At 40.3% G+C, this 23,994-nt stretch overlaps 1 protein-coding gene across 10 annotated transcripts in view; it reads left to right on the top strand.

The window, feature by feature from the left end:
* Positions 1-23,052, top strand: part of LOC104318698 (splicing regulatory glutamine/lysine-rich protein 1-like) — a 64,401-nt gene extending 41,349 nt beyond the window's left edge. For 3 of the 10 annotated variants that reach the window (XM_069775185.1, XM_069775194.1, XM_069775193.1), the window contains 4 exons: positions 3,430-3,927; positions 10,013-10,099; positions 10,939-11,074; positions 12,922-15,216. In XM_069775185.1, coding sequence (XP_069631286.1) covers positions 3,430-3,927; positions 10,013-10,099; positions 10,939-11,074; positions 12,922-13,074 — 874 coding nt within the window. In that variant the 3' untranslated portion in view covers positions 13,075-15,216. Of the gene's footprint in view, positions 1-3,429; positions 3,928-10,012; positions 10,100-10,284; positions 11,075-12,768; positions 12,811-12,921; positions 15,217-16,622; positions 16,933-22,896 lie in introns of those variants that run through there. The other 7 variants (XR_011322961.1, XM_069775189.1, XM_069775187.1 and 4 more) reach the window with 7 other exon arrangements.
* The last annotated feature ends 942 nt before the right edge of the window (positions 23,053-23,994 follow it).

Below are 23,994 nucleotides of genomic sequence, written 5' to 3'. Positions count from 1 at the left end.
CTTTTAGGTGATGGCAGAGGACGGAATTTCTAAATGCTTTAGCCTGTCCCTAGGCTTTTTTTGTGGGACAAAAGAATAGAAAGTAAATTTTTATGTTGAGTGTACTGGTTTTGGCTGGGATTAATTTTCTTCACAGTAACTCGTATGGTGCCTATGGTGGCTAAACCACAACACTGAGGTACTTAAACTTTGATACCAAAGTCTACTCTACATTTATACCAACATGCAAGCTGATCAAAAAATAGGTAACTTTAATTGTCAGACTTTAACTAACAGATTAGGTATGTTCCGTGTAGCCTGTGCAACGCACAAAAAAGTGGATGATGCTACTTCAGCCTTCTCAACAGATATAGATTGGATTCAGGCTGAACTTGATCCTGCATTCTGAGAACATGTATAAAGTTTTTGTGCATGAGCTTTTATTTTTGCCTTTGGCTATTTCATATTGGCCATACACTGCTGTAGGCACGAATGCATATGTCTGTTATGTGGCATATTTACATTTCAGGATCTAATACATCTGTATTTAACCTAGTCTAATAATTTTTAAGTCTGATTGTCTAATTATTGAACTGTGAAATTTCAGCAAGGTAATTCCTTGAATGATAATGTAATTTTCTGAGGATGAAATAGTGAATATTCACAAAACAAAAGTGCCTATGAAAGTAGCTTCATGAATAGAAGCCTTGGTACTTTTCTTTCTGTTTCATCTCTGCAGTTCCCCTGACTCATTTAAAGGGAGCTTCATACTTAGGTGGTTGTCCTGGTTTCAGCTGGGATAGAGTTAATTTTCTTTCTAGTAGCTGATATAGTGTTATGTTTTGGATTCAGTATGTGAAGAATGTTGATAATACACTGACACTGATGTTTTCAGTTGTTGCTAAGTAATGTTTAGACTAAGTCAAGGATTTTTCAGCTTCTCATGCCCAGCCAACAAGAAGGCTGGAGGGGCACAAGAAGTTGGGAGGGGACACAGCCAGGGCAGCTGACCCAAAGTGGCCAAAGGGGTATTCCATACCATGTGATGTCATGTCTAGTATATAAACTGGGGGTGGATAGCTGCTGGGGAGCTAACTGGGCATCGGTTGGTGAATGGTGAGTGATTGCATTGTGCATCACTCGTTTTGTATATTCCAATTCTTTTATTATTATTATTGTCAATTTATTATTGTTATCATTATTATTTTCTTCCTTTCTGTTCTTTCCTTCCGATTCTCTCCCCCATCTCACTGGGTGGGGGGAAGTGAATGAGCAGCTGCGTGGTGCTTAGTTGCTGGCTGGGGTTAAACCACGACAGTTGTGCAGTTGTCTCTTGTTTTCTGAGGGGAGAATTTTTGTAGGAAAGAGAACTGCAGATCTGTGGACCTCAGTGGGAACAGTTAGGAGTAGGCTACGTAGCTGGGCTTCATTGACAGATCCTTTCGACTCTGTTGCTGTTGTCTGGAGCTTCTTGAGATATCTGCTCACTAGAAGGGGCAAGTCCAATGAAATCTCTGTGATAAATAACTGGAAGGTGCTTCTTGGGTCACTGTGAGACTCCTTGCTATTGCAGGGATTGTGTGCTGTTTCATCTTTATGATGCGAGACATCTAAAGAGGTATTTGCCAAAACCTGATGGGAACCAAAGACTTCAGGTCACAGACCATGAAACAAGCCTACTATTTATTACTAGCCAAACACTTGTTCCAACAAAGAAAGGTGGGGGCTGTGTGTAGGGCCTTTAATGTCTGAAGGAGTCTCTTTGAGAATCTTTAAAAATCCTAGAATAGGTACCAATACCAATAGACACAGCAACTTCTGTCAGTCTGGTTGTCTTGGACATGAAAGGGCCTGATGATCAACTGCTTCTGATGTGCTTTCTCCTGTTTCTCCCTCTGAACAATTGTTTGTTTTCATATGTCCTAGAGGCAGGTCTAGGAGTTGTGCGTCTCTCTTCCCTTTGCTAGAAAGGAAAGATGGTTCAGAGTCTCACACTTCCAAATAATACTTCACCAAAATGTAATCTTCCAGGCAAAGCTATGATCTAATAAATTTTTATTTGGCTTGACTACTAGAACATCCATTAGAATTTTCCTCACTGTTTTTATGAACATGTATCATTCTGCCTATCCCAAAGAAGCTGATTTGTTCTGTTACCTTGCTTCTGTTTTTACCGTCTTACCAATTTTTCAATAATTTTCAAATTCCTAATGACATTACAGATGACTGAATTGTCTTGGTTGAGTTTTGACCTTACATTTGCCTTTTGAGGGAATTTGGTGAAATTTTATCCCTGGTTTTTTTGTTTGTTTCTGTGTATTAATTGATGTTGGACTTCCAAGCAGTTCCAGGATGTTTATGTGAGAGAACACTGTAGAATCATAGAATCGTTTAGGTTGGAAAATAGAGACTTCTGTCCAGTCAGCTGTCATTATTCACGTGGGGGTGGTTAATATGCATTCCATTTTACGCAGACACACTTTATTAAAGAATGGATTTACGAATTGTAGAGTTTGTCTCACTCCTGACAAAATGTAGAAAACTTATGTATGTATAGTAACGTAGCTGTGAGGTGAAAAGACATATTCTTTCAAAGTGTAATAATATCCCTGTCCTGGTTTCAGCTGGGACAGAGCTGATTGTCTACCTAGTAGCTGGTACAGTGCTATGTTTTTGAGTTTGGTATGAGAAGAATGTTGATAACACACTGTTTTCAGTTGTTGCTAAGTAATGTTTAGACTAAAGTCAAGGATATTTCAGCTTCTCATGCCCAGCCAACAAGAAGACTGGAGGGGCACAAGAAGTTGGGAGGGGACACAGCCAGGGCAGCTGACCCAAAGTGGCCAAAGGGGTATTCCATACCATGTGATATCATGTCCAGTATATAAACTGGGGGGAGTGGGGGTGGGAGTGGGGGGCCACTCGGGGACTAACTGGGCATCAGTCGGCAGGTGGTGAGCAATTGCATTGTGCATCACTTGCATATTCCAATCCTTTTATTATTACTATTGTCATTTTATTAGTGTTACCATTATTATTATTCTGTTCTATTAAACTGTTCTTACCTCAACCCATGAGTTTTACTTTTTTTTTTTTTTTTTCCTCCAATTCCCTCCCCCATCCCACTGGGTGGAGGGGGAAGTGAGTGAGCGGCTGCGTGGTGCTTAGTTGTTGGCTGGGGTTAAACCACAACAATCACTTTGAAGATTGCAGTTTGTTTTGATTTTTGGCCCTCCCTTCCCCAATTTGGTTTCCAAATTTTTCCTAGCTATATAGCCTCTCCCTTATTGTGAACAGGGAGGGGTGGAAAATTAAAATTTTTAATACTTACTATTTTTCAAGAGAAACACATATTTTCTCTTGAACAATTAATGTATGCTAAAGAGTTAGTTGTAATTTTTATTGAAAGTTTAAAAATTAATTAATGGATTTGTGTTTGGCTTTTCACAGGGACAAGAAAAGAGACAAAGAAAAGGTCAAGGAAAAAGAAAAGGAGAAAGAGAGAGACCGAGACAAAGAGAAGGAGAGAGACCGGGACAGAGAGAAAGAAAGGGAAAGAGAGCGAGGTAAAGAGAGAAACAGGGATAAGGACAAGGAGAAGGACCAGGAGAGAGAGAGAGAGCAAAACAAAGATCGAGAGAGAGTCAGAGACAAGGATGGGGATAGAGATGGGGACAGGGAAAAGGACAAAGACAAGGAGAAGGAAAAAGACAGGGAAGAGGTAGACCAGAACAAGGAAAAAGATGATGTTGAGAAAGAGGGGGAGAAGGACCGAGAGAAGATTAAGGACAAAGAGAAGGACAGAGAAAAAGAAAAGGAAAATGATGAGGATAAGGAGAAGGATCAAGAAAGAGAAAAAGAGAGAGATGATAAAAAGAAGAAAGAGAAGAGATCCAGAACACCCCCAAGAAGCTATAGCTCTTCAAGAAGGTCTCGTAGCTCCAGCAGGTTTGTTTAGTATTTTTTCATGCTTTTTTGGACTTGTCAGTACAGTGACACACCATGAAAAATGTGCATCTTAATTTTTATGTATCAATATCACCATGTCACTTACTAATTCAATTTGTATTCTTTCTGTTTTGTAGATTTCCCTATAAAGTAAGATCTATTACAAAGGGCTCTGTATGATGCTTGATAGAAAATAGTTTCTTGTTGGGTAGCTGGTGCTTGCTTTTCACATAACTATATAGTATAGTCCTTGAGGACAGTAAGTAGATGGTTCTTCTGACATTTCTCTGTGTTGGAGCCATCCAAAAGTTATGATAGAGGGACATCAAACATCATCTTTGTCCTGATGAAAGTTTGAGTTGCTGTTGCATAGTTCCTTGGTTACATACTGTACAGTGTTGGTCTGTAGAGCAATTTGTTGGGTTTACGAACAGTTGGGTGGTAGTATTTGCCACTTGGTCACCTTAAGGATATCAAGCAATGAATTTTCTTGGCTGGATGGCTGAACAGCAGGAAACAAGCATGTCGCTTGGCTGGCTAGCCATTCAGAAAGTGAATGTATCTCAGTTGGAAGATAAGGATACCTTGTTTAGCTGGTTAGATGGCCAGATACAAGTAAAAATTAACATTCCTTAATCATGCTGATAGTAAACAGCAAAGCAGTCAAGGTTAATCTAGCTGTTGTTTTTGCCTCTGAGGGAGGGTAAACTGGGTGGAAGTCTGGATAAATTCAGTACAGCAAAAGGAGGCTGTGAGATCGATTATAAGCTCTGTAAGTGGACTAATTCAGGCGTATTCTAAAAGCGTTGCAGCTAACTTAAGTTCAGAAGCTTTGGTGGAAAAAGTCCTTTCTGAATACCTCAGCAATTATGGAGTTCAATAATATCACGTGTCAAATTTAGATACCAAACTTTATCTGTTACCTTGAGAGAATGAAATGCTGGATGAATTGGGAAAAGTTATATGTATTATAATCACTTCCCTGGACAAAAGCAAAATTTCCAGAGCCCTCAAAATTCAGGAGTTCACGGTTCATCTAATGCAGAAAAGGCTGTAATGGTTTCTAAACATTCTGTTTGGCTTATATGAAATGTCCATGTTGTTTTGGAGGTTTATGGGCAAAATACTGTGGCTTCTTTAAGCATCTGCAGCTTCCTATTTTAATGCATTGTTAACATTTATTTCATGGGTTGAATACCTGCACAGAGTAGAGAGAGTTCTGTCAGCGTTGAAAACAACATTTTCTGCCTGTATGCCTCAGGAGTATTGAATTAGATAAGTAATTGTGCTGGGTTGACCCTGGTTGGATGCCAGGTGCCCACCAAAGCCGCTCTATCACTCCCCTCCTCAGCTTGACAGGGGAAAGAAAATATAACAAAGGGCTCATGGGTCGAGATAAGGACAGGGAGATCACTCACCAATTACTGTCACAGGCAAAACAGACTCAACTTGGGGAAATTAATTAATTTAATTTATTGCCAGTCAAACCAGAGTAGGTTAATGAGAAATAAAACCAAACCTTAAAACACCTCCCCCCCCCTTCTTCCCAGGTTCAACTTCACTCCTGATTTTCTCTACCTCCTCCCCCTGAGTGACGCAAGGGGACGGGGAATGGGGGTTGTGGTCAGTTCATCATATGTTATCTCTGCCGCTCCTTCCTCCTCACTCTCTTCCCCTGCTCTAGTGTGGGGTCCCTCCCATGAGAGACAGTCCTCCATGAACTTCTCCAGCATGGGTCCTTCCCACGGGCTGCAGTTCTTCACAAACTGCTCCAGCATGGGTCCCTTCCACGGTGTGCAGTCCTTCAGGAGCACACTGCTCCAGTGTGGGTCCCCCACGAGGTCACAAGTCCTGCCAGAAAACCTGCTCCAGTGCAGGCTCCTCTCTCCACAGGTCCACAAGTCCTGCCAGGAGCCTGCTCCAGCGTGGGCTTCCCACAGGGTCACAGCCTCCTTCGGGCATCCACCTGCTCTGGTGTGGAGTCCTTCATGGGCTGCAGGTGGATATCTGCTCCACTGTGGACCTCTATGGGCTGCAGGGGGACAGCCTGCCTTGCCATGGTCTTCCCCAAAGGCTGCAGGGGAATCTCTGCTCTGGCACCTGGAGCACCTCCTCCCCCTCCTTCTTCACTGACCTTGGTGTCTGCAAGGTTGTTTCTCTCACATGTTCTCACTCCTCTCTTCTGGTTGTTGTTGCACAGTAGTTATTCCCCCCTTCTTAAATATGTTATCACAGAGGCACTACCACTGCTGCTGATTGGCTCGGCCTCGGCCAGCGGTGGGTCCGTCTTGGAGTCGGCTGGCACTGGCTCTGTTGGACATAGGGGAAGCTTCTAGCAGCTTCTCACAGAAGCCACCCCTGTAGCCTCCCTGCTACCAAAACCTTGCCATGCAAACCCAATACAGTAATGTGTAGCTTTTATGTAAGAGCCTTGGTGGAAGACCCAGTTCCTAATGTCAAATAGCAAGTGTAGTTAGGTGGATTTTACAAAAAATTCATACTCTAGTTTGCAACAGTTATGTTCCCCTTTAAGCATCCCGCTATTTAAGAAAGCATCATGGAAGGCTCAAATGTCATGTACTTGGGCAGAGAATTCTAGTGAAATTTAGTGTATCTCTTCTAATGGTCTCACAGTACAAAGTCCTACTTTTATATGAAATTAATTTTTCGTACGGATGCCATTAAACAGGGACAATGTTCTTTTTGAAGATAGAGGATGAGAGAAATACATTGGTTTTTATATGTATCCATCATACAAGGAGATGCTGAGAGGGCTGGGATTCTTTAGCTTGGAGAAGAGAAGGCTGAGGGGGTATCTTACCAGTGTGTATTGAATACCTGATGGGAGAGTGTGAAGAAGATGGAGCCCAACTCCTCTCAGTGATGGCCAGTGACAGGGCAAGAGGCAATGGGCATATATTGAACTATGAGAAATAAAAGGTTTTTTCTACTGTTTAAATTTTGTGGGTTTTGGGCAAACTGTAACCAGTTGCCCAGAGAGATTGTGGAGTCTCCATCCTCAGAGATATTAAAAACCTGACTGGATGTGGCCCTGAGTAACCTGCTCTAGATGATCCTGTTTTGGGAGAGTGGGGGTCTGGACTAGGTGGTCTCCAGAGGGCTCTTCCAACCTCAGTAATTCTGTTATTCTGAAAAGTATTTGTCAGTAGGTTGGGCTACCAAGTCCTGATTAGCTTGTATTTAGGGGTGTCTGTTTACTTTGGTGATTGACTTTGCCTAGTGGAAATGGTTACAAACCATTCAGGAGAAGATTATCCAACAACCTGGCATTTCAGTTGTCTGGATTTACACTGTAGCATTGAGTTGGGACCATTTTTGAAGATGCAGATCCTTTTTCTGAAGAGTGTAAAATATTGGACAAATAGTCTTCTAGTTGTCTTTTTGGAGAAGAGGTGGAATAGAACATACAAGACCTTCTAAGAACTAGGTGGCAGCTCACCTTGCTTTACTGACAAACAGCATGCAAGTACTAGAAATGAGGTGGCTATTTTTCATTCTTAGCTGAAGGAAGAGACACAGACCAGAGGAAGAGGAGAATTGGGCTCCTTTTCTAAGAGGCATCTACAGGCTGGCAAAGGAGATAGGTAGGGACTTTGTCCAAAGAGAAGACTTCTTGATGGCCGAAGTGGTATCTTCCTTCATAACCCCGTAATGGCCCAACCTGAAGGTGGTAATATCAAGTCCAGTCAGTCTTACCCATTAAATATTGTTTCTCTGGGATTTTTTCTTAATTTTTTGCCTTTTTTTTTACCTAAAGAAGGCAGAGGGACCCCATATATTCCACTGGCAATTTCTGCTGGCATTAGCAAGGCTCAGATTCCATCAGGGTAAGAAACAAAATTTGTGCTTTAATTAGGGGCAAACAGAATATGAAGAGGCTGAAAGCTTGCTCTCTTCCTAGGAAGTTAGTTCACATTGCCACCATTCTTCCAAGTGCTGCTAGTTGGAGACAGGTGTTGAGAAATCTCTCTGCCCCAAAGCTTCTGTCTCAAAATTAAAAGAGTCTAGCGATGCTAGACCTGGTGTTGATCTAAGGCAAATCTTGGAGCCATTCCTAGTGAACTTTATTTAAATCAACAAAAAGTTGCCTCTAGTCATTAGCCTGTGGGATTTTTCCTTTGAGACAAGAATGTTAGTTCTGTGTATGATTTAGAGACGTGGGATCACTATCAAAGTTTTCAAACCTCTTTTTCTTAAATTTTCCTGTATTAGTGTTGCTTAAGAGTGTTAATAAAAACAGGCACACAAAAATCTTTGTATAGACAAATGTAACAGAGGTAGTAATGCCGTCAGACACAGCTGTAGTTCTTCAACTTGAAATATGAAAAGCTGAAACTGAAAATTAGATTTCATGAATAAACAGTTTCTAGTTTGAACACAATTACTAGGGCACTGTCCCGATCCAGTGTCGGGGAAGGTTTTGATATGATCCCAAGAGCGAGATTAAGACACAAACAAGGTCAAATGCTGTATATCCAAAAAAGCTTTTATTATCAAAAGTATCAAAAGTAGAAAATAATAGCAATAGGATAGAATGGAAGAAAAAAGGCAGAAATCAAGCAAGCAGTCGGGATAGAGTTGCAAGGATAGTCACCACCATGGATCCAGTGGCATCCCGTTGGTCCTCAGTCTTCAATTCTTTGGTGGTGGATGCACACCACGGCTTGTCTCCACGGTTTTTTATAGGGCCGATACATGCACATACCTACTGTTCAGGCACTGCAGGTTTCGTATATCACAGGACCTTTGCGTGATCAACAAACCAGTATCTTATCTCAAGGACTACAATTTCCATGATAATGGTAGTCTCCGTGTATTCCTGCATGCTTCGGGTGGCTCCAGCCCCTCTCCTCAATGGACTGGTAATCGTCCTTATCGGCCAGAGGAGTGTCCTGCTTAAACAAGCCATCCTGGAGACTAAATGGCTCGAGATAAATAGTTCACAGTTCAGTCTCTCACAGCAAACAGTCTTTGAGACAAATGGCTCAAGATGAATCAGTCTCTCACAGGCACTTAATTGGTTGCTCACAGATATGTATGCAGGAAAGCAAAATAAAGTGGGCCATGTACTCAATGTAGACCCAGTGGGAGCACTGTCAGAATAATATATTCATTTCCAATATCCTCATTTGGAAAAAGGCGATGATAGATGTGAGGATGCTCAAAATGAGGTGCATGTTAACCAGTGAACAGCTGATCAATGGTTGTGGGGGTTTTTCCATGATTTTGAGGCCACTTTATATTTTTGTTTACCAAAGACTGAATCAAACTTAAAAGTTCATAACTATTTTGTTCAGCAAACTCTTGTCCTGTGCAGCTTCAGGAGGTCAGGCTAGATGATATTGTCAGAGTATGAATCCAGATAGTGATACTAGGTATATCTTAATATATCCTTTTTTAATTTATCTAATAACTGTTGCTTTCTTGGCCTTTCTAAATATTAAAGAAATTAGGTGTGAATTGCAAAAGCTGGTATGCATAAGTGTAGCTTTTGTGCAGTATCTTAAAGTGCCCAGTCAATTAGTTTTTAACTTCTCTGTTTTCCTTTGATGGTTCTTCCTGTCTGCTTTTCCTGCTCTATGAAGAGGTGATAGGAAAGAGTCATCTTACTTTGACAGAGATAGGTTCTATGTTTACATTGAATGAAGCTTTACTTGCTCAATTTTTAATTTTTTTAACATGTGCCTCAATATGTTTGCAATGTTATTTAATGTTCTGTTCTATTTGAGATCAGACTCCATAACAGCAACTTCAGCAAATTCCATACATCTGTGTAAAACAGCTGTTTTGTAAAATACCAAGAGCTCTTCAGTGCATTATAGAATGATATGTAGGTTTGCTGAGCATGGAGTGCCAGGAAAACAATAGATATTATTCATTTTGATTTTGACAACAGCTTGAGCTTCATTTTACACTGTTTGCTTCTAAACCAATAGGAATGCTAGCTCATGTATTCAGGAATTAAACTTCAGTTGTGTCAGATCATTTTAAGAGCTTTCTGGTTTTATGCAGTTCCTGAGTTTATTATTTTTCTTTGGTGATCTTGAATTTCTTGGTCCTCCAGAGAAAGGCGTAAAAGGAAGAGTAGAAGTCCCTCTAAGTCTCCTAAAACAACAAAAAGAAAGTCTTCACGAACTCCTTCTCCAAGAAGGTCAGTTTGATGTAAACATAAAAGTTCATGAGCAGTAAAGGAGGAAAAAGTTACAGTATTTTTGTTAAATTGAAATGTGATATAGAGATCAGTGTTATGAAAGGAGCTAACTCAATTTGTGTTTCTTCCGGATTTTTTTTTTTTGTTATGCAAGAAGCTCTTCAATAATAATTTTCTTTTCTAAGGAAAAGGTTTGTTTTTCAATAAACAGAACACTTGAAGGTGGATGCAGATACATATATTGAAAACAATTTAGGAAGTATTTTCATTGATTTACTGCCTTTTCACTGGTCATCTCAGATAATTTCAATTGGTCAGTATGATTCAGTTCTAATTTAAAACAAAACAAAAAAAACCCTTCATGGATTTGATCTTTGGTATGCTTTCAGCTGGAGAGTTTTAAATGTTAGTGATGCAAATTTGCTTTAAATCAATAAAAGCCCTTCATCGGATACAGATTAATTTGGTTTTCTCTTTGCAAATACAAATACCATGTATACTGAACACATGCATTCATTAGCTCTCTTCCCTTGTCTTTCTGAAGGGGTTTTTGTTATGTTTTTGTGTGTATTTTTGTGGGGTTTGTTTGGGTTTTTTTGTTGTGGTGGGGTTTTTTTTGTTTGTTTGTTTGTTTTTGAAACCCCCCAGATAAGAGTTTAGTTTGCAGTTAAATGGTTTGAAGGTGACTGAACCTTTCTTAAGGAAAGCAAACCAGGATACCAACATTCTTAGTTACTGTACTGTGCAATTTAATGTACAGCACACTCAATGTATGCATTGGTAGTACATTTGTTGCTGATGGATCAAATTCTGATTTGAGTAAAAATTTTCTTATACAGAAACAAGAAAGAAAAAAAAAGAGAAAAGGATACAAATAATGAAAGAAGAGAAAGGGAACACTCCACCTCCAAGAAAAAAAGTAGTAAAGAAAAAGAGGGAAAGGAGAAATCTGATAAAGGCACCACTACTTTGAAGGTAAGCTGTGTGACCAAGTGATAAGCAGAGTGGAGTGCTGCAAGTAGAATGATTATTGGAATTCCCTCCCTTTTTCTTTCTTTTCCTCACCCTTCTTTTCCCCCTGTTTTCCTTACCAAATTATTGCCACTTGTGTTTAGGTTTCGCCAGTCAGAGTGTCCTGGTTTTGGCTGGGATAGAGTTAATTTTCTTTCTAGTAGCTGGTATAGTGTTATGTCTTGGATTCAGTATGAGAAGAATGTTGATAACACACTTGATGTTTTCAGTTGTTGCTAAGTAACGTTTAGACTAAGTCAAGGATTTTTCAGCTTCTCATGCCCAGCCAGCAAGAAGGCTGGAGGGGCACAAGAAGTTGGGAGGGGACACAGCCAGGGCAGCTGACCCAAAGTGGCCAAAGGGATATTCCATACCATGTGATGTCATGCTCAGCATATAAACTGGGGGGAGTTGGCCTAGGGGGCGGATTGCTGCTGGGGAACTAACTGGGCATCAGTTGGTGAGTGGTGAGCAACTGCATTGTGCATCACTTTTTTTGTATATTCCAATTCTTTTGTTGTTGTTGTTATTGTTGTTGTTATTATTATTATTATTATTTTCTTCCTTTCTGTCCTGTTAAACTGTCTTTATCTCAACCCACGAGTTTTACTCTTCTTCCCCCCCCCCCCCCCCCCCCCCCCCAATTCTCTCCCCCATCCCACTGGATGGGGGGGGGAAGGAAGTGAGTGAGCAGTTGCGTGGTGCTTAGTTGCTGGCTGGGGTTAAACCATGACATTGGGAAGACAAAATGCCATCACTCCGAACGTGTGTGTCCCCCCTTCCTTCTTCATGCTCAGCATAGAAAGCTGGAGGAAGATGTCATATGGTCTGGAATATCCCTTTGGTCAGCTGGGGTCAGCTGTCCCAGCTGTGTCCCCTCCCAACTTCTTGTGCACCCCCAGCCTACTCGCTGGTGGGGTGGGGTGAGAAGCAGAAAAGGCCTTGGGTCTGTGTAAGCACTGCTCGGCAATAAGGAAAACATCCCTGTGTTATCAACACTGTTTCCAGCACAAATCCAAAATATAGCCCCATACTAGCTACTATAAAGAAAATTAACTCTATCCCAGCCAAAACCAGCACAGGCTCTCAAGCTGAAAAGATTTTTTTTTCATAAACTTTCACTCTGCAGTTCAGTTTCTACCTGGTTGCTTTGGTCCTGGGCTGCATATTGGACTCTGCAGGAGTAAAGTTGAAGTTTTGAGGAAGAGTAGTATGGCATTTTTCCCTTGCAAAATAGAAGGTGGTGTGATTAAAAAAGAAACATCTTCAAATTGTTTAATCTTAGAATTTGAAAAGCGGCATGCCTTTAAAGAGTAGTTTGTGGTACTCAGAATTATTAAACTGTTATAAAACAACTGATTTAGGTGACCGTCCACATGCTTAAGTAATTGTTTTACCCAAGAACTCTCTTATTTTTTTCAGGTAACTGATAAATTTTATGAAAGAAAAATTGTAATCCTGCTTTATTTAAAAAGTATGGTGAGGTCTTAATTTCTGGAGCTGTTTCTCATAGGTCCCGTGATGCTGCTTGTTCTATTTTACCTGAATATCGATGATAAAGTCAGATGACTTTATGGCAATGATTTCTGGGTGATGGGTTGTTATGAGTGCCTACATTCAGCCAATTGAAAAGACAGCTTTTTTTTTTTTTTTTTCAGAAAAAAAAAGTGACACCTCTGTTCTGAAAATTGCTGAGACAAGATAGGCGTGTAAAAAATTTAGGCAGTCAAAATACCAAGAGTTGGTTCGAAGTCATATCCTGTAATGCTAAGAGTATGGGTTTTTTTGTAAAATAATTTTATCTTTGGTAGGACAAAGATCACACTAAAGAGGATCTGAATTCAGAAACTGACAAGGAAGTAGGCAATAGAGATACAAAAAGGACAGATGAAGTCAAACTACAACAGAATGGGAACTGTCAACCAAATGATGAAAACCTCTCAATTAAAATGGAAGAGGTTTAAAGCAAAGAATAGACTTCTGACTCAACTGAGGAATGAAATCCAAAGCTTTTTATTTCCCAGAATGAGGAAGAAAATGTCAAAGCAATCAACCTGAACATGGTGATAGTACTAGTGGCTCTTCCAATTCTTGTGATAGCTTCGTCGATTTCTTGCTGTAAAGCAGGAGAGCATGGACCAGTAGTTATACCATGAAAAGGCAGATGCCATCAGAACTATTCATCTCTGAAAATCCATGCATTTCCATGATGGCTGTCCTTATTTGTATAATGATTTATGTTAAGTTTTGCCATAAGCTGTTACAAATAAGTAGAAACTGAAAGATGTAAACCTGTACTATCCAAAAAAAGCTGAAGATATGCATTGAAGGTCGTTTAAAATACTGCTTGTTGATGAATTTTGTATTGTTTTACTTTGTGGGTTAAAAAAAATCCACAAAAACTTCAATGTGTATTGTTTGATGTACTTGGAAACGGTGCATAAATATACACACTTTCTTTTGTTGTAAATGAAAATATAGAAAAAGGGTTTTTAAACATAACCACAGTTTTACAGTTCTTACGTTAAATGCCCACTGACTAGTTTGCTTTTCATTTGCTCACTGCTTGAGATTTTTTGGGTTATATTTAAAACAATTTCTTACTAATATCCCTAAAATTAATATTTCTTTTAAAGTATTTGAACAACGCACGCTACTTTTCTGTTCCTAAAAGGAACATTGCCATGTTATAGATAATACGTTGGCTTACTGGGCTATTTTGGGGTTATTTTGTTTTGTTGTTTATTTTTGTCCTTCCAGAAGTGAGCACATTTGTATGATATTATTAGAACTTACAGCTTTGTTTTGAGCTGTACTGCAGTGTCTGTTCAGCTGCAAATAGTACAGGTGCCATTATGAAAATATTTTTTTTTCCTTATTTGTTAAAAAAAAATGGGAGCACAAGCAGAAGCTTTAGTGCCTTCTTAAAATAATGTGGTATTTTCTAGAAATGTATATGTGCTATTATTACTCATTTTCAGCTAAATCTTACATGATCTCTATTGCTATTTTGCCACCACTATACTGTAGACAAGAATGCAAGTGATTTGTCAGAACAGTTGTTTGATTCACTTGTTAAAATACTAAAGCTCCATTTTTACTTTTATTTTTTTATTTTTAGAAGAGATTTATAGGTGAAAAGATGCATTTTGGGGACCACTGCTGTACAAAAGTAGTAGCTGAATACAAAGCATTTTCTGATCACCTGCATCAAAGACAGCCCTTTAGACATGTAATCTACATTTGAATGGCCTTAATTGTTACCTCTCCATCATCATGTCTGATACCTGTTGGGTGTTATAAAAGGAATCGTATGCAAAGCTGAGGGGATAAATAATTTGGGAAAAAAAAGTTCTAATTTACACACGAGTTATATGATAGAGATTCTTTTTTCATTCTTTAAAGAGAAAGCCGTAAGAAGAGAATGATAAAGCAAATATTTTTGTCAAGGTAAAATATGGCTTGTGCTCTCTGAACTGATTTAATCGGTTTCATCATTGTGAGATTTCTTAAGAGTCATACCTTTAAAATTTATACCTAAAATCAAGTAGAATATTTTTAATATAACTTAATACAATCAAATGACTTAATTGCCTTACCTCATGAGAAGAGTTATTTCTTTCAGTTAAAAAAACTTAACAGCATATTAGCTATTTGTTTTTCTTTTCCTTTGCATAGTTAATTCTTACCAAAAAAAAAAAAAAAAAAAAGAAAAGCATATTACAGGGAATGAAAAATTTGCCAAATTCCTAAGGTAATGAAACCCTATTTGATTGTGAAGGTGCTTAATCACTCTTTTTTTTTTTTTAATAGGATTTTATGTTTTTGCCACTGTGTACATTTAAGACTATAGAAAATGCTTTACCATGTAAAGTATAGACAGTCATTTTTGTGATGTTTAAGCCACATGCTGTTGACTGGTAAACAGCTTATTCTGATAAAAGAATGACAGATCTGTATGCTTATAGAAAGACTGTGAAGGACTGCGTCTTGCAACAACAGCTGTCTTATTTATGATGTGTAAGTAGCATAGAGCAAAGAGATTCTTTGTATACTTGTTATCTTTGGTACCATCTCACTAATAAAATTAAGTATTTTAGAGGGAAGTTTCTGCTGTTATGTACTTTTAGTTGATCTGGTTTTATTCAGGCAGCTGCTTTGATTTGAAATGTGGATACAAGTGAAAATATACATGTATTATTTATAATATCTTTGAAAAGCTAAGTTTCTCATTTGGGAGAAATTAGAATTCTTGTGGTGTATCATGTTTCAGCTGAGATTAGTTCAATTTCCTGAGTTTCGTTATCCTGAAATTGCATAGTTCTATTATATAGCAGTTACAGAATATGTAAAGGATTGTGTACAGTTAGCTAAGAAACACGCCTTTAAAAATTAGTAGTTAAGGATGGCAGCCTTAGTAGCTAACTTATCACATGTGTAAGTCCATATGCAGCACATTGTTATATTGTATGTGAATTAATGGTTCCCTTAAAAAAATTGTGGGCTTTTTTTTTTTAAAAAAAAAGGCAAACAAACAAAAAGAAAATCCACCAAACACATACATTTCCTCCCCACCCCAAGTCATATTTTCTTACAAATGCTGTATTTTCTGGTTTTGCTTTGTAAATACTGTGCAGATCTGTGAAGTAGTTAAGTTATATCTATTTGTATTAGGTGTTCTACAGTTCCCCTCTTCTAAAAAGCAACCACTAGAGAACTATTATTCTGCAAAATGCCTATCTCTGCAGAGGTTAGCTCATTTTTAAACCAGTAGCATAGCACAGTAATGAAGTTCCTGCTTGCTCTGCCAGGACTGTGTGCATCATCCATTAAATGTGTACATCTTCCACTGGAAGTTATTGCCTTCATTGTTAATAAGTTTGCATGCTGTGCTATCATGTCCAGTTGTTTGGTTTTGTACTTTATAAATGAGATGAAATTGAGTGGAGGTTTTGAGAACAATGTAGTTCATGATAGCTGTATTGTTTTAAATGTAATTTCATTTGAATCAGCCTTTATTTGAAAACGTTATGACTCGTAATTACTCAGAAAAGTGATGATATGGTGCCATTTTGCTAAGACCATGTAAAGCACTTATGTGGAAGTTTCCATTAGTGACCACAGTTATTTTCACAATGGTGTTTCTGGAAAACAGATAGGATTTTTCTTTGGATTTTAAAAGAGGAAGGTAGCAGAAGACAACTGCTGGTGGATGAAGCAGGATTCCAAGCTCAAAATAGAGATGGCTGTGACTTAGATAAATTAATTGAAGTAAATGGTAAACCTGGATGTGAGGGATGAAATTTTGTTTGCAAACACTGTTAGTAGTATGGTGTGTATAAAAAAAATAAAAATAATTTTATAAATTTTGGCTTTCAGAATTAGAACTAAGGGAGGGGGAAAGCACTTAAGTTGGAAACTAGAAACATCTGAACAATGCCTGAGAAAACAGTGAGATGTGGGTTCTGCCTACTCATTAGTTGCCTGCTAATTTCTTTGATTGCAATTTCAGACACATATGTTTGAACGAGCTTTAAATTAGCTGGCTAACAGTGGCAACCTACATACAGCTTGGATTCTGAAATGAGCTGACCATTTGAGTGCATTTACTCTGCTGCTAAGAAAGTAAATTCCGCAGTCTGAAGCATGCTTGTCATTGCTTGCTAGTGTTCTCCAGCCCAGTTACATGTAAGTCAATACCTGAAATTAATTTGAAACTCTGCAAATCTATTTGTTATTTGTTACATGGTAGCTTATCTGTGTTGCCCTTAGCTTGAACTGGTATTTTGTAATAGTTTTTAGATTTGGGGATTTCTGTGGTTTTTCTTCTAGTCTAATGTCCTGGGTTCAGCTGGGATAGAGTTAATTTTCACAGGAACCTGGGAGGGGGCACAGCTTGGACAGCTGACCTGAACTAGCCAAGGAGCTATTCCATACCATGTGATATCTTGCTCAGTATATAAATGGGGAGCGGGCCAGGGGGAGCTCTCGGCTTTACGTGGGGGAAGTGGCGGAGCGTTGGGTTCTAGGTGGTGAGCAGTTGCACTGTGCATCACTCGTTTTGTATATTCTTTTATTAGTACCGTTGTTGTTGTAACTTCTCTTTTTGTGTTGTCCCAGTAAATTGTCCTTATCTCAACCCACGAGGTTCTGTTTTTTCTTTTCTTTTCTCCTTTCTGATTCTCCTCCCCATCCCACCGGAGGGGGGCGGGGAGGAGTGAGCGAGCAGCTGCGTGGTCCTTTGTTACCAGCTGGGCTGAAACCACGACAGTCCTTTTTGGCGCCCAACGTGGGGCCCGAAGGGTTGAGATAACGACAGATCTGGCCAGAGCGTGTTAAAACAAATTTGTTATATGCATTTCTTTTATTGGTTAAATAGTTGCTAGTCACAATCTTGGTTCATTTGTTCACATGGTGGCGTTGTGTAAGTTCTTATATGCTCTATGTATTCCCTGCGGTGATGTTTATCACCTCTGGGAGAGGGATCAGGATTATCATTTTGCTAGACTGGGTAATGTCAACTTATGAAATGATTACATCACTGGTCATGAGGTTAAGCTGATATCTGTATGCGGCAGTGATATCATTTCCATACTTAAGGCGCCTTCTATCAGAATTTACTGGTAATTGCACCCAATCCATGGGGAAGTCAAGGGGGGATACTTCCCCCCATTTGTTCACCTCCCTTTTCTCCTTCTGGCTAATTACAACAGCTTTTGAGAATTTTGAATATCCTTGGCATGCACAAGCCAGCATGCTGTTCCTGCTATGTCTCCTGAATGTGTTTCAGGTCTTGTTTAGGGCTACAAAAAAGTTTCTTAAGAATACCACCCAGAGATCTGCTCCAAGGCTGCATATTCATGGGTGGCATGGCATGTGGGAGGATATGGGCAGGTATCTAGACAACATCTCGCCTCCAATGGTTTGGAGCTTCACTCCCGAACAACTACAGAACCCTCATGAAGTGGTAGAATATTTGAAAGGAAAATGCTGTGGCTATTCCAGAGACGCACAAATTACCATGCTGTGCTGGGCCCTGGCCAGTATCTACCAAACACTGCTTGATATTTGGCAGCACCCTCAGGGGGAAGAGAGGGAAAACAGAGCGACAGGCACTGTGGCTACCCCAACCCCGGTGACAGATACTGCAGCTAAACCAGAGAACCAACCTGTGCCAGTATCAGTCGCCCCTATACAGAAGAAGAAACACACAAAGAAAGCAGTTCGCTTAGTGAGGGATGAAAGTGAACCAGGGTCATCACGAGAACAGGAGGAAGAGGCAGAACCTGAAATAATCACCCGATCTCTATCCCTGAGTTGCGCGATATGCAAAAAGATTTTGGCCGCCACCCAGGTGAGCACATTGTTACCTGGCTGCTCCGATGCTGGGATAATGGGGCCAGTAGTTTGGAATTAGAGGGTAGGGAAGCCAAGCAGCTGGGATCCCTGTCTAGGGAAGGTGGCATTGACAAGGCAATTGGGAGAAAAACACAAGTCCTCAGCCTCTGGAGGCGACTTCTGTTAGGTGTGAAGGAAAGATACCCCTTCAGGGATGAAGTTACATGTCACCAAGGCAAGTGGACCACCATGGAGAGAGGTATCCAGTACCTGAGGGAATTAGCCGTGCTGGAGGTGATTTATAATGATCCAGAAAATGCGCAGTCACCCACAGATCCAGATGAAGTCCAATGCACACAACCCATGTGGCAGAAGTTTCTGCGAAGTGCACCGCCAACCTATGCCAAGTCATTGGCAGTAATGTCCTGGAAAGAAGGCTATGGACAAATGGTGGACGAACTGGCTGTCCAACTCCATCAATATGAAGGAAGTCTCTCTTCCTCCCTATGGGCCTGTGTCTCGGCTGTAGAGGAATTGTCCCAAGAGTTCCAGCAATTCAAAGTGGATATGTCCTTCTCCCCACCTGTACAGGCCCGCATCGCAGCTATTAGGAGTGCGGCAGTACATTTGTACACATCCCGCCCCATCCCACCAGCAGGAAACGAAACTTCTCCAGGCAGGGTGAAGGGGAAGGAAAAAAACCCCTAAACCCTAGAGGCCGCAGGTTGAAATTTGAACTGGCCAATCGAAACGTGCCAGGTACACTGAGGTGACCTTCTTGGCCAATAGGTCAGATTCAACAGGGGTATAAACGGGGTCCCGCCAGAGGACATGTTGGCAGTCCTCCTCGGAGCAGCGGGTCTGCAGTCGGGGACTCCCCCTTGGGTCAGGGTTACTGCCCGAGGTAACTCCTCGAGGGAGAGAGCCCTCAGCTTTTAGGTGAGCGATACGCGCGTTTTGGAGCCATCCCTTTAAATATTGGGGATTCTTGAGTCAGCTGTGTGGTATTAATTCTCTTTACATCACTGAGCCTGTGGTTTATAAAATGTTACCGGACTTCTAACTAACTTCTTACTGAAGAATAAATCTGAGCTTTAACACCTGTTGGATTTGCTTATGCGTGCATCTGTAACAAGGAGTAAGCGTTCCTCTGCTCAAGAGAGAGAAGAGAGAAAGTACATAGGACAGGCTAACCTGTGGTTTTACCTGCGTGACCATGGAGAGGAAATGAGGAAGTGGGATGGAGAACCTACCTCAATCCTGATGCACGGGTACGTGAGTTGCGAGAAAAAGCAATCAGAAAAGAGGATTCCTCCTGGAAAAATGCCGCTCCAGTTTCCTGCGAGCAGTCCCCCAGACAGGTTAGAAGGGCTGATCTCATTTCTGATCCTCTTGAAGGGAATTCTGAGCCAATTTTACGAGAAGCGAGTACTAGATACTCTGACTGGAATTAGAGGGGCCCTGCCTCCAGCCAGGTGGAGGAAAGGGATAACCGGGTCTATTGGACTGTGTGGATTCAATGGCCTGGCACATTAGACCCACAGGAATATAAGGCTCTAGTGGACACCGGTGCACAATGTACCTTAATGCCATCAAGTTATAAAGGGGCAGAACCCATTTGTATTTCTGGTGTGACAGGGGGATCCCAAGAGTTAACTGTATTGGAAGCTGAAGTAAGCCTAACTGGGAGCAAATGGCAGAAACACCCCCCTGTGACTGGTCCAGAGGCCCCGTGCATCCTTGGCATAGACTATCTCAGGAGAGGGTATTTTAAGTACCCAAAGGGGTACTGTTGGGCCTTTGGTATAGCTGCCTTGGAGAAGGAGGGAATTAAACAGCTGTCTACCCTGCCTGGTCTCTCCCAAGACCCTTCGGTTGTGGGGTTGCTGAGGGTTGAAGAACAACAGGTGCCAATTGCTACCACAGTGGTGCACCGGCGGCAATATCGCACCAACCGAGACTCCCTGATTCCCATCCACGAGTTGATTCGCCAACTGGAGAGCCAAGGAGTGATCAGCAAAACTCGCTCACCCTTTAATAGTCCCATATGGCCAGTGCGGAAATCTAATGGGGAATGGAGACTAACAGTAGATTATCGTGGGCTAAATGAAGTCACGCCACCGCTGAGCGCTGCTGTGCCAGATATGCTAGAGCTTCAATATGAACTGGAATCAAAGGCAGCCAAGTGGTATGCCACAACTGACATTGCTAATGCATTTTTCTCCATTCCTTTGGCAGCAGAGTGCAGGCCACAGTTTGCTTTCACTTGGAGGGGCTTCCAGTACACCTGGAATCGACTGCCCCAGGGGTGGAAACACAGCCCCACCATTTGCCATGGACTGATCCAGGCTGCACTGGAAAAAGGTGAAGCTCCAGAACACCTGCAATACATTGATGACATCATCATATGGGGCAACACGGCAGAAGAAGTCTTTGAGAAAGGGAAGAAAATAATCCAAATCCTTTTGAAGGCTGTGTGAGAGACTGAATTGTTATCTCTCGAGCTGTTTGTCTCAAAGATTGTTAGGTGTGAGAGACTGGACTGTCATCTCAAGCCATTCATCTCAAGGAACTGTGAACTGCTTATCTTGAGCCGTTTCTCTCTGAGATGGCCTAAGCAGGACATTCTTCCATCCATAAGGACAATTACTAGGCCACTGAGGCATCCAGGAGAGGAAATGGGCTGAAGTGGACAAGCATGCAAGACTGTGGAGGCTACCATTCTCATGGAAACTGTAGTCTTTGAGATAAGATACTGGTTTCTGGTGTTGATCATGCAAAGGTCCTGTGATAGACGAAACCTGCAGCGTGTGAACAGTGCATGAACAGTACGTATGTGCATGCATCATCAAAATATGCCCTATAAAAAACCGTGGAGACAAGCCGTGGTGTGCACCCACAACCGAAGAATTGAAGACTGAGGACCTGATACCGAAAAGCCGGCTGAAGAAAACTCTCTTAGACTCATTTTGGAGTTTTAGAAAGCAGGCATTCTTTATTGCAGCGCTGGATGCACAGGGGATAGTTCCACCTAGCGTGCATGCCACAGCTTTAGCACTAACAGGTTATATAGAATAACTAATTGCATATTAATCAGATTAGTATACATATACATAAAAATAATTGCAACTGATTATCTTAGTACTGCCTACATCCGATCATGTGCAATGAAGGATCCATTTGAGTCGAAGGGCTGCTTTTGCGACCACGGACCCATTTGAAGTTCTTGTTGGCTGTCCTTGAAGTCTTTATTCTTGTCCTTGTTCTTTGATCTTGAAGCTTAACGCAGCTTCAATCACATGTGGTCAGTTTCAGCATTGTTCTCATCTAGTGTACAGGAACATCTAGTCATAAGAGCCAAGAACTGCAAAACTTATGAGTAGCTACCTCTACTAGTTAATTGCTTGGCTATACTTTTGTCTATTGTTTCAATCATAGTGTTAGTATAAGATTTCTAATAATTATTTACCAAATCTCACTTTTACAGTCACCTAGCAGCAAACCAGTTTCCACAGCTGGTACTGGAGGAGGCGATTGAAAATTAACTAAAAAGTGACAGTCTTTTAAAATCAAACATTTTCTGTACATGGCTTGTTTGTCTACTTGTTTTAAGAAAACAGGCAGACATGAGTGTTAGTATTAGTCTGTCCTTAAGTGTGCTGCTTCAGTTTCAGACCTGGGGAAGACTCCATGCTGCTTCTCCGCTTCTGTTTTTCTCTCTAAATCTTACGTTTCTTTTTAAAGATAGAGCCTAAAAAAACCATTTAATTTTAAAGTAACATTTTAAAGGGTTGATTCAGATTACTGGATTTAGAAGTTCAAAGCAAATGTGTTGGTCCACATGGAATGTGAACACTGAACAAATGTATAATTGTCTGCTTTCATCAGATTTGTGTATTATTGTGGTGACCTAGCATTTTCCGTAATTGTTCCTCTGCTTTGTTCAATTTTAAGGGGATACTATTATTTTACTAAGACTCGTTTAATAAGTCTTCAGAGCTGTTAAATACTTGTCTTTCTACTAGCTTGGCATTTTCCTCGCAAGTATTCAGTTCTCATGCATCCCAGTTGTCCTGCCTAGTCTAGTCTAGACTTCATATCTAGTAATAGACTAGACTTGTCTGAACTGTGCTGTAAATCATACTAACCCATGTTCCAGGTCAGCCTCAGCAAAATGATCTGTATTTCTGAATGAAACATAATACAGAATAAATAGAGAGATGTTATGAGATGTATATATTAACCAGGAACAAACATGAGGTGCTCTTTGGTTTACTTTGGTGTGCCCACTTTAATTCTCCTCTTGCTGGAGGAGATTTTGGGAAGATATGTTATTATAGAGTTAATTGGGATGCAGAGAAGAGGGGCCAGCCTCTACAAAAGATGTTGACTGGATATTTATGATGTTAATTATAAGGTGTTATTTGATCTGGCCAAATTTCACTTAGCAAGGAGATCCTTTGATCCGTTAAAGATCCTCAGAGCTGCGATATGTTTGTTCTGTTGCTTAATCTCCAAAGAGGATGGAAAGATGACAGCTGTACATTTATGGTGTGGGCCTGGAGAGCTGGAGACTGCTTTATATTGCCATTTCTCAGATAATGTGGAACATACAGTAAGTCACTGAAATATTGTGTTCTTCACTCTTCTAATTTTATAACAGGACAGCAAAACTGAATTTATTAGTTTAAAGTATACATTACAAGCTTTTGATGGAAGAAAGTGTTAAACCTGTGTCATTGCACTGGACTGAATGTATTAGAAATGGTGTTTATTGTGCTTTTATGGCTAGATGAAAGATAGTAGCCAAGTATTGCATAAGTTAATTCAATCTAATAAATCAGATTCCCTTTGATCATTTTTACCTGGGGTAATTTATAGTTGTAAGGAATGTAGTAATTCAGTAGATAATAATAAAACATAGAAAGCCTACTTCTTTTATTTAAGAACTTTCTGTTCTTCTGTCAGATGTGTAACTTGATTCCAATAGTAGTTCATAACTGCAATTGGAAAGAGTAGTACATCCTTTCTGAAGTGATCTTGTTTCATGGCCTGTGTGTCATCCTCTGCCTATAAGATAAGAAATTTTGTCTTTATGCTCTTTATAGAGAGATATGAATAGAGATCTATAAAGAGCATAGAGGCAAAAATTATTATTTTAGAGGCTATATCAGCCTTCCAGATCATAACTCTCAAGAGCTTTATAAAAGCAGTCAAGCATCATTCCTCTCCCTGCCTCCCACAAGTTTAGAAGAGCACAAAGGGGTGCATAACTATCCAAGCCTGCTGGTTCCACTATTGATTCATTTTCTTAGTTACACATGGGAGATGTAAAATGCCTAGCATTAGTGATCAAACATCTCTGGCTATGATAATATGATTATTTATACCATGTAAACTGTTGCTGCTTAGCTAATTGGAAGCTGTGACGATGTTGGGGGTGGGTTGTGTTGTGTTGGTTTGTTTGGGGTTTTGTTGTTGATTTGTTGATGTTTGGCTTTTTTTTTTTTTTTGAGAACTGCGTATGATTCGGTCTCCCCATTCCT

The sequence above is a fragment of the Haliaeetus albicilla genome, chromosome W (genome assembly GCF_947461875.1).
Source record: "Haliaeetus albicilla chromosome W, bHalAlb1.1, whole genome shotgun sequence".
NCBI lineage: Eukaryota > Metazoa > Chordata > Aves > Accipitriformes > Accipitridae > Haliaeetus > Haliaeetus albicilla.
This window is presented reverse-complemented; position numbering and strand designations above follow the sequence as displayed.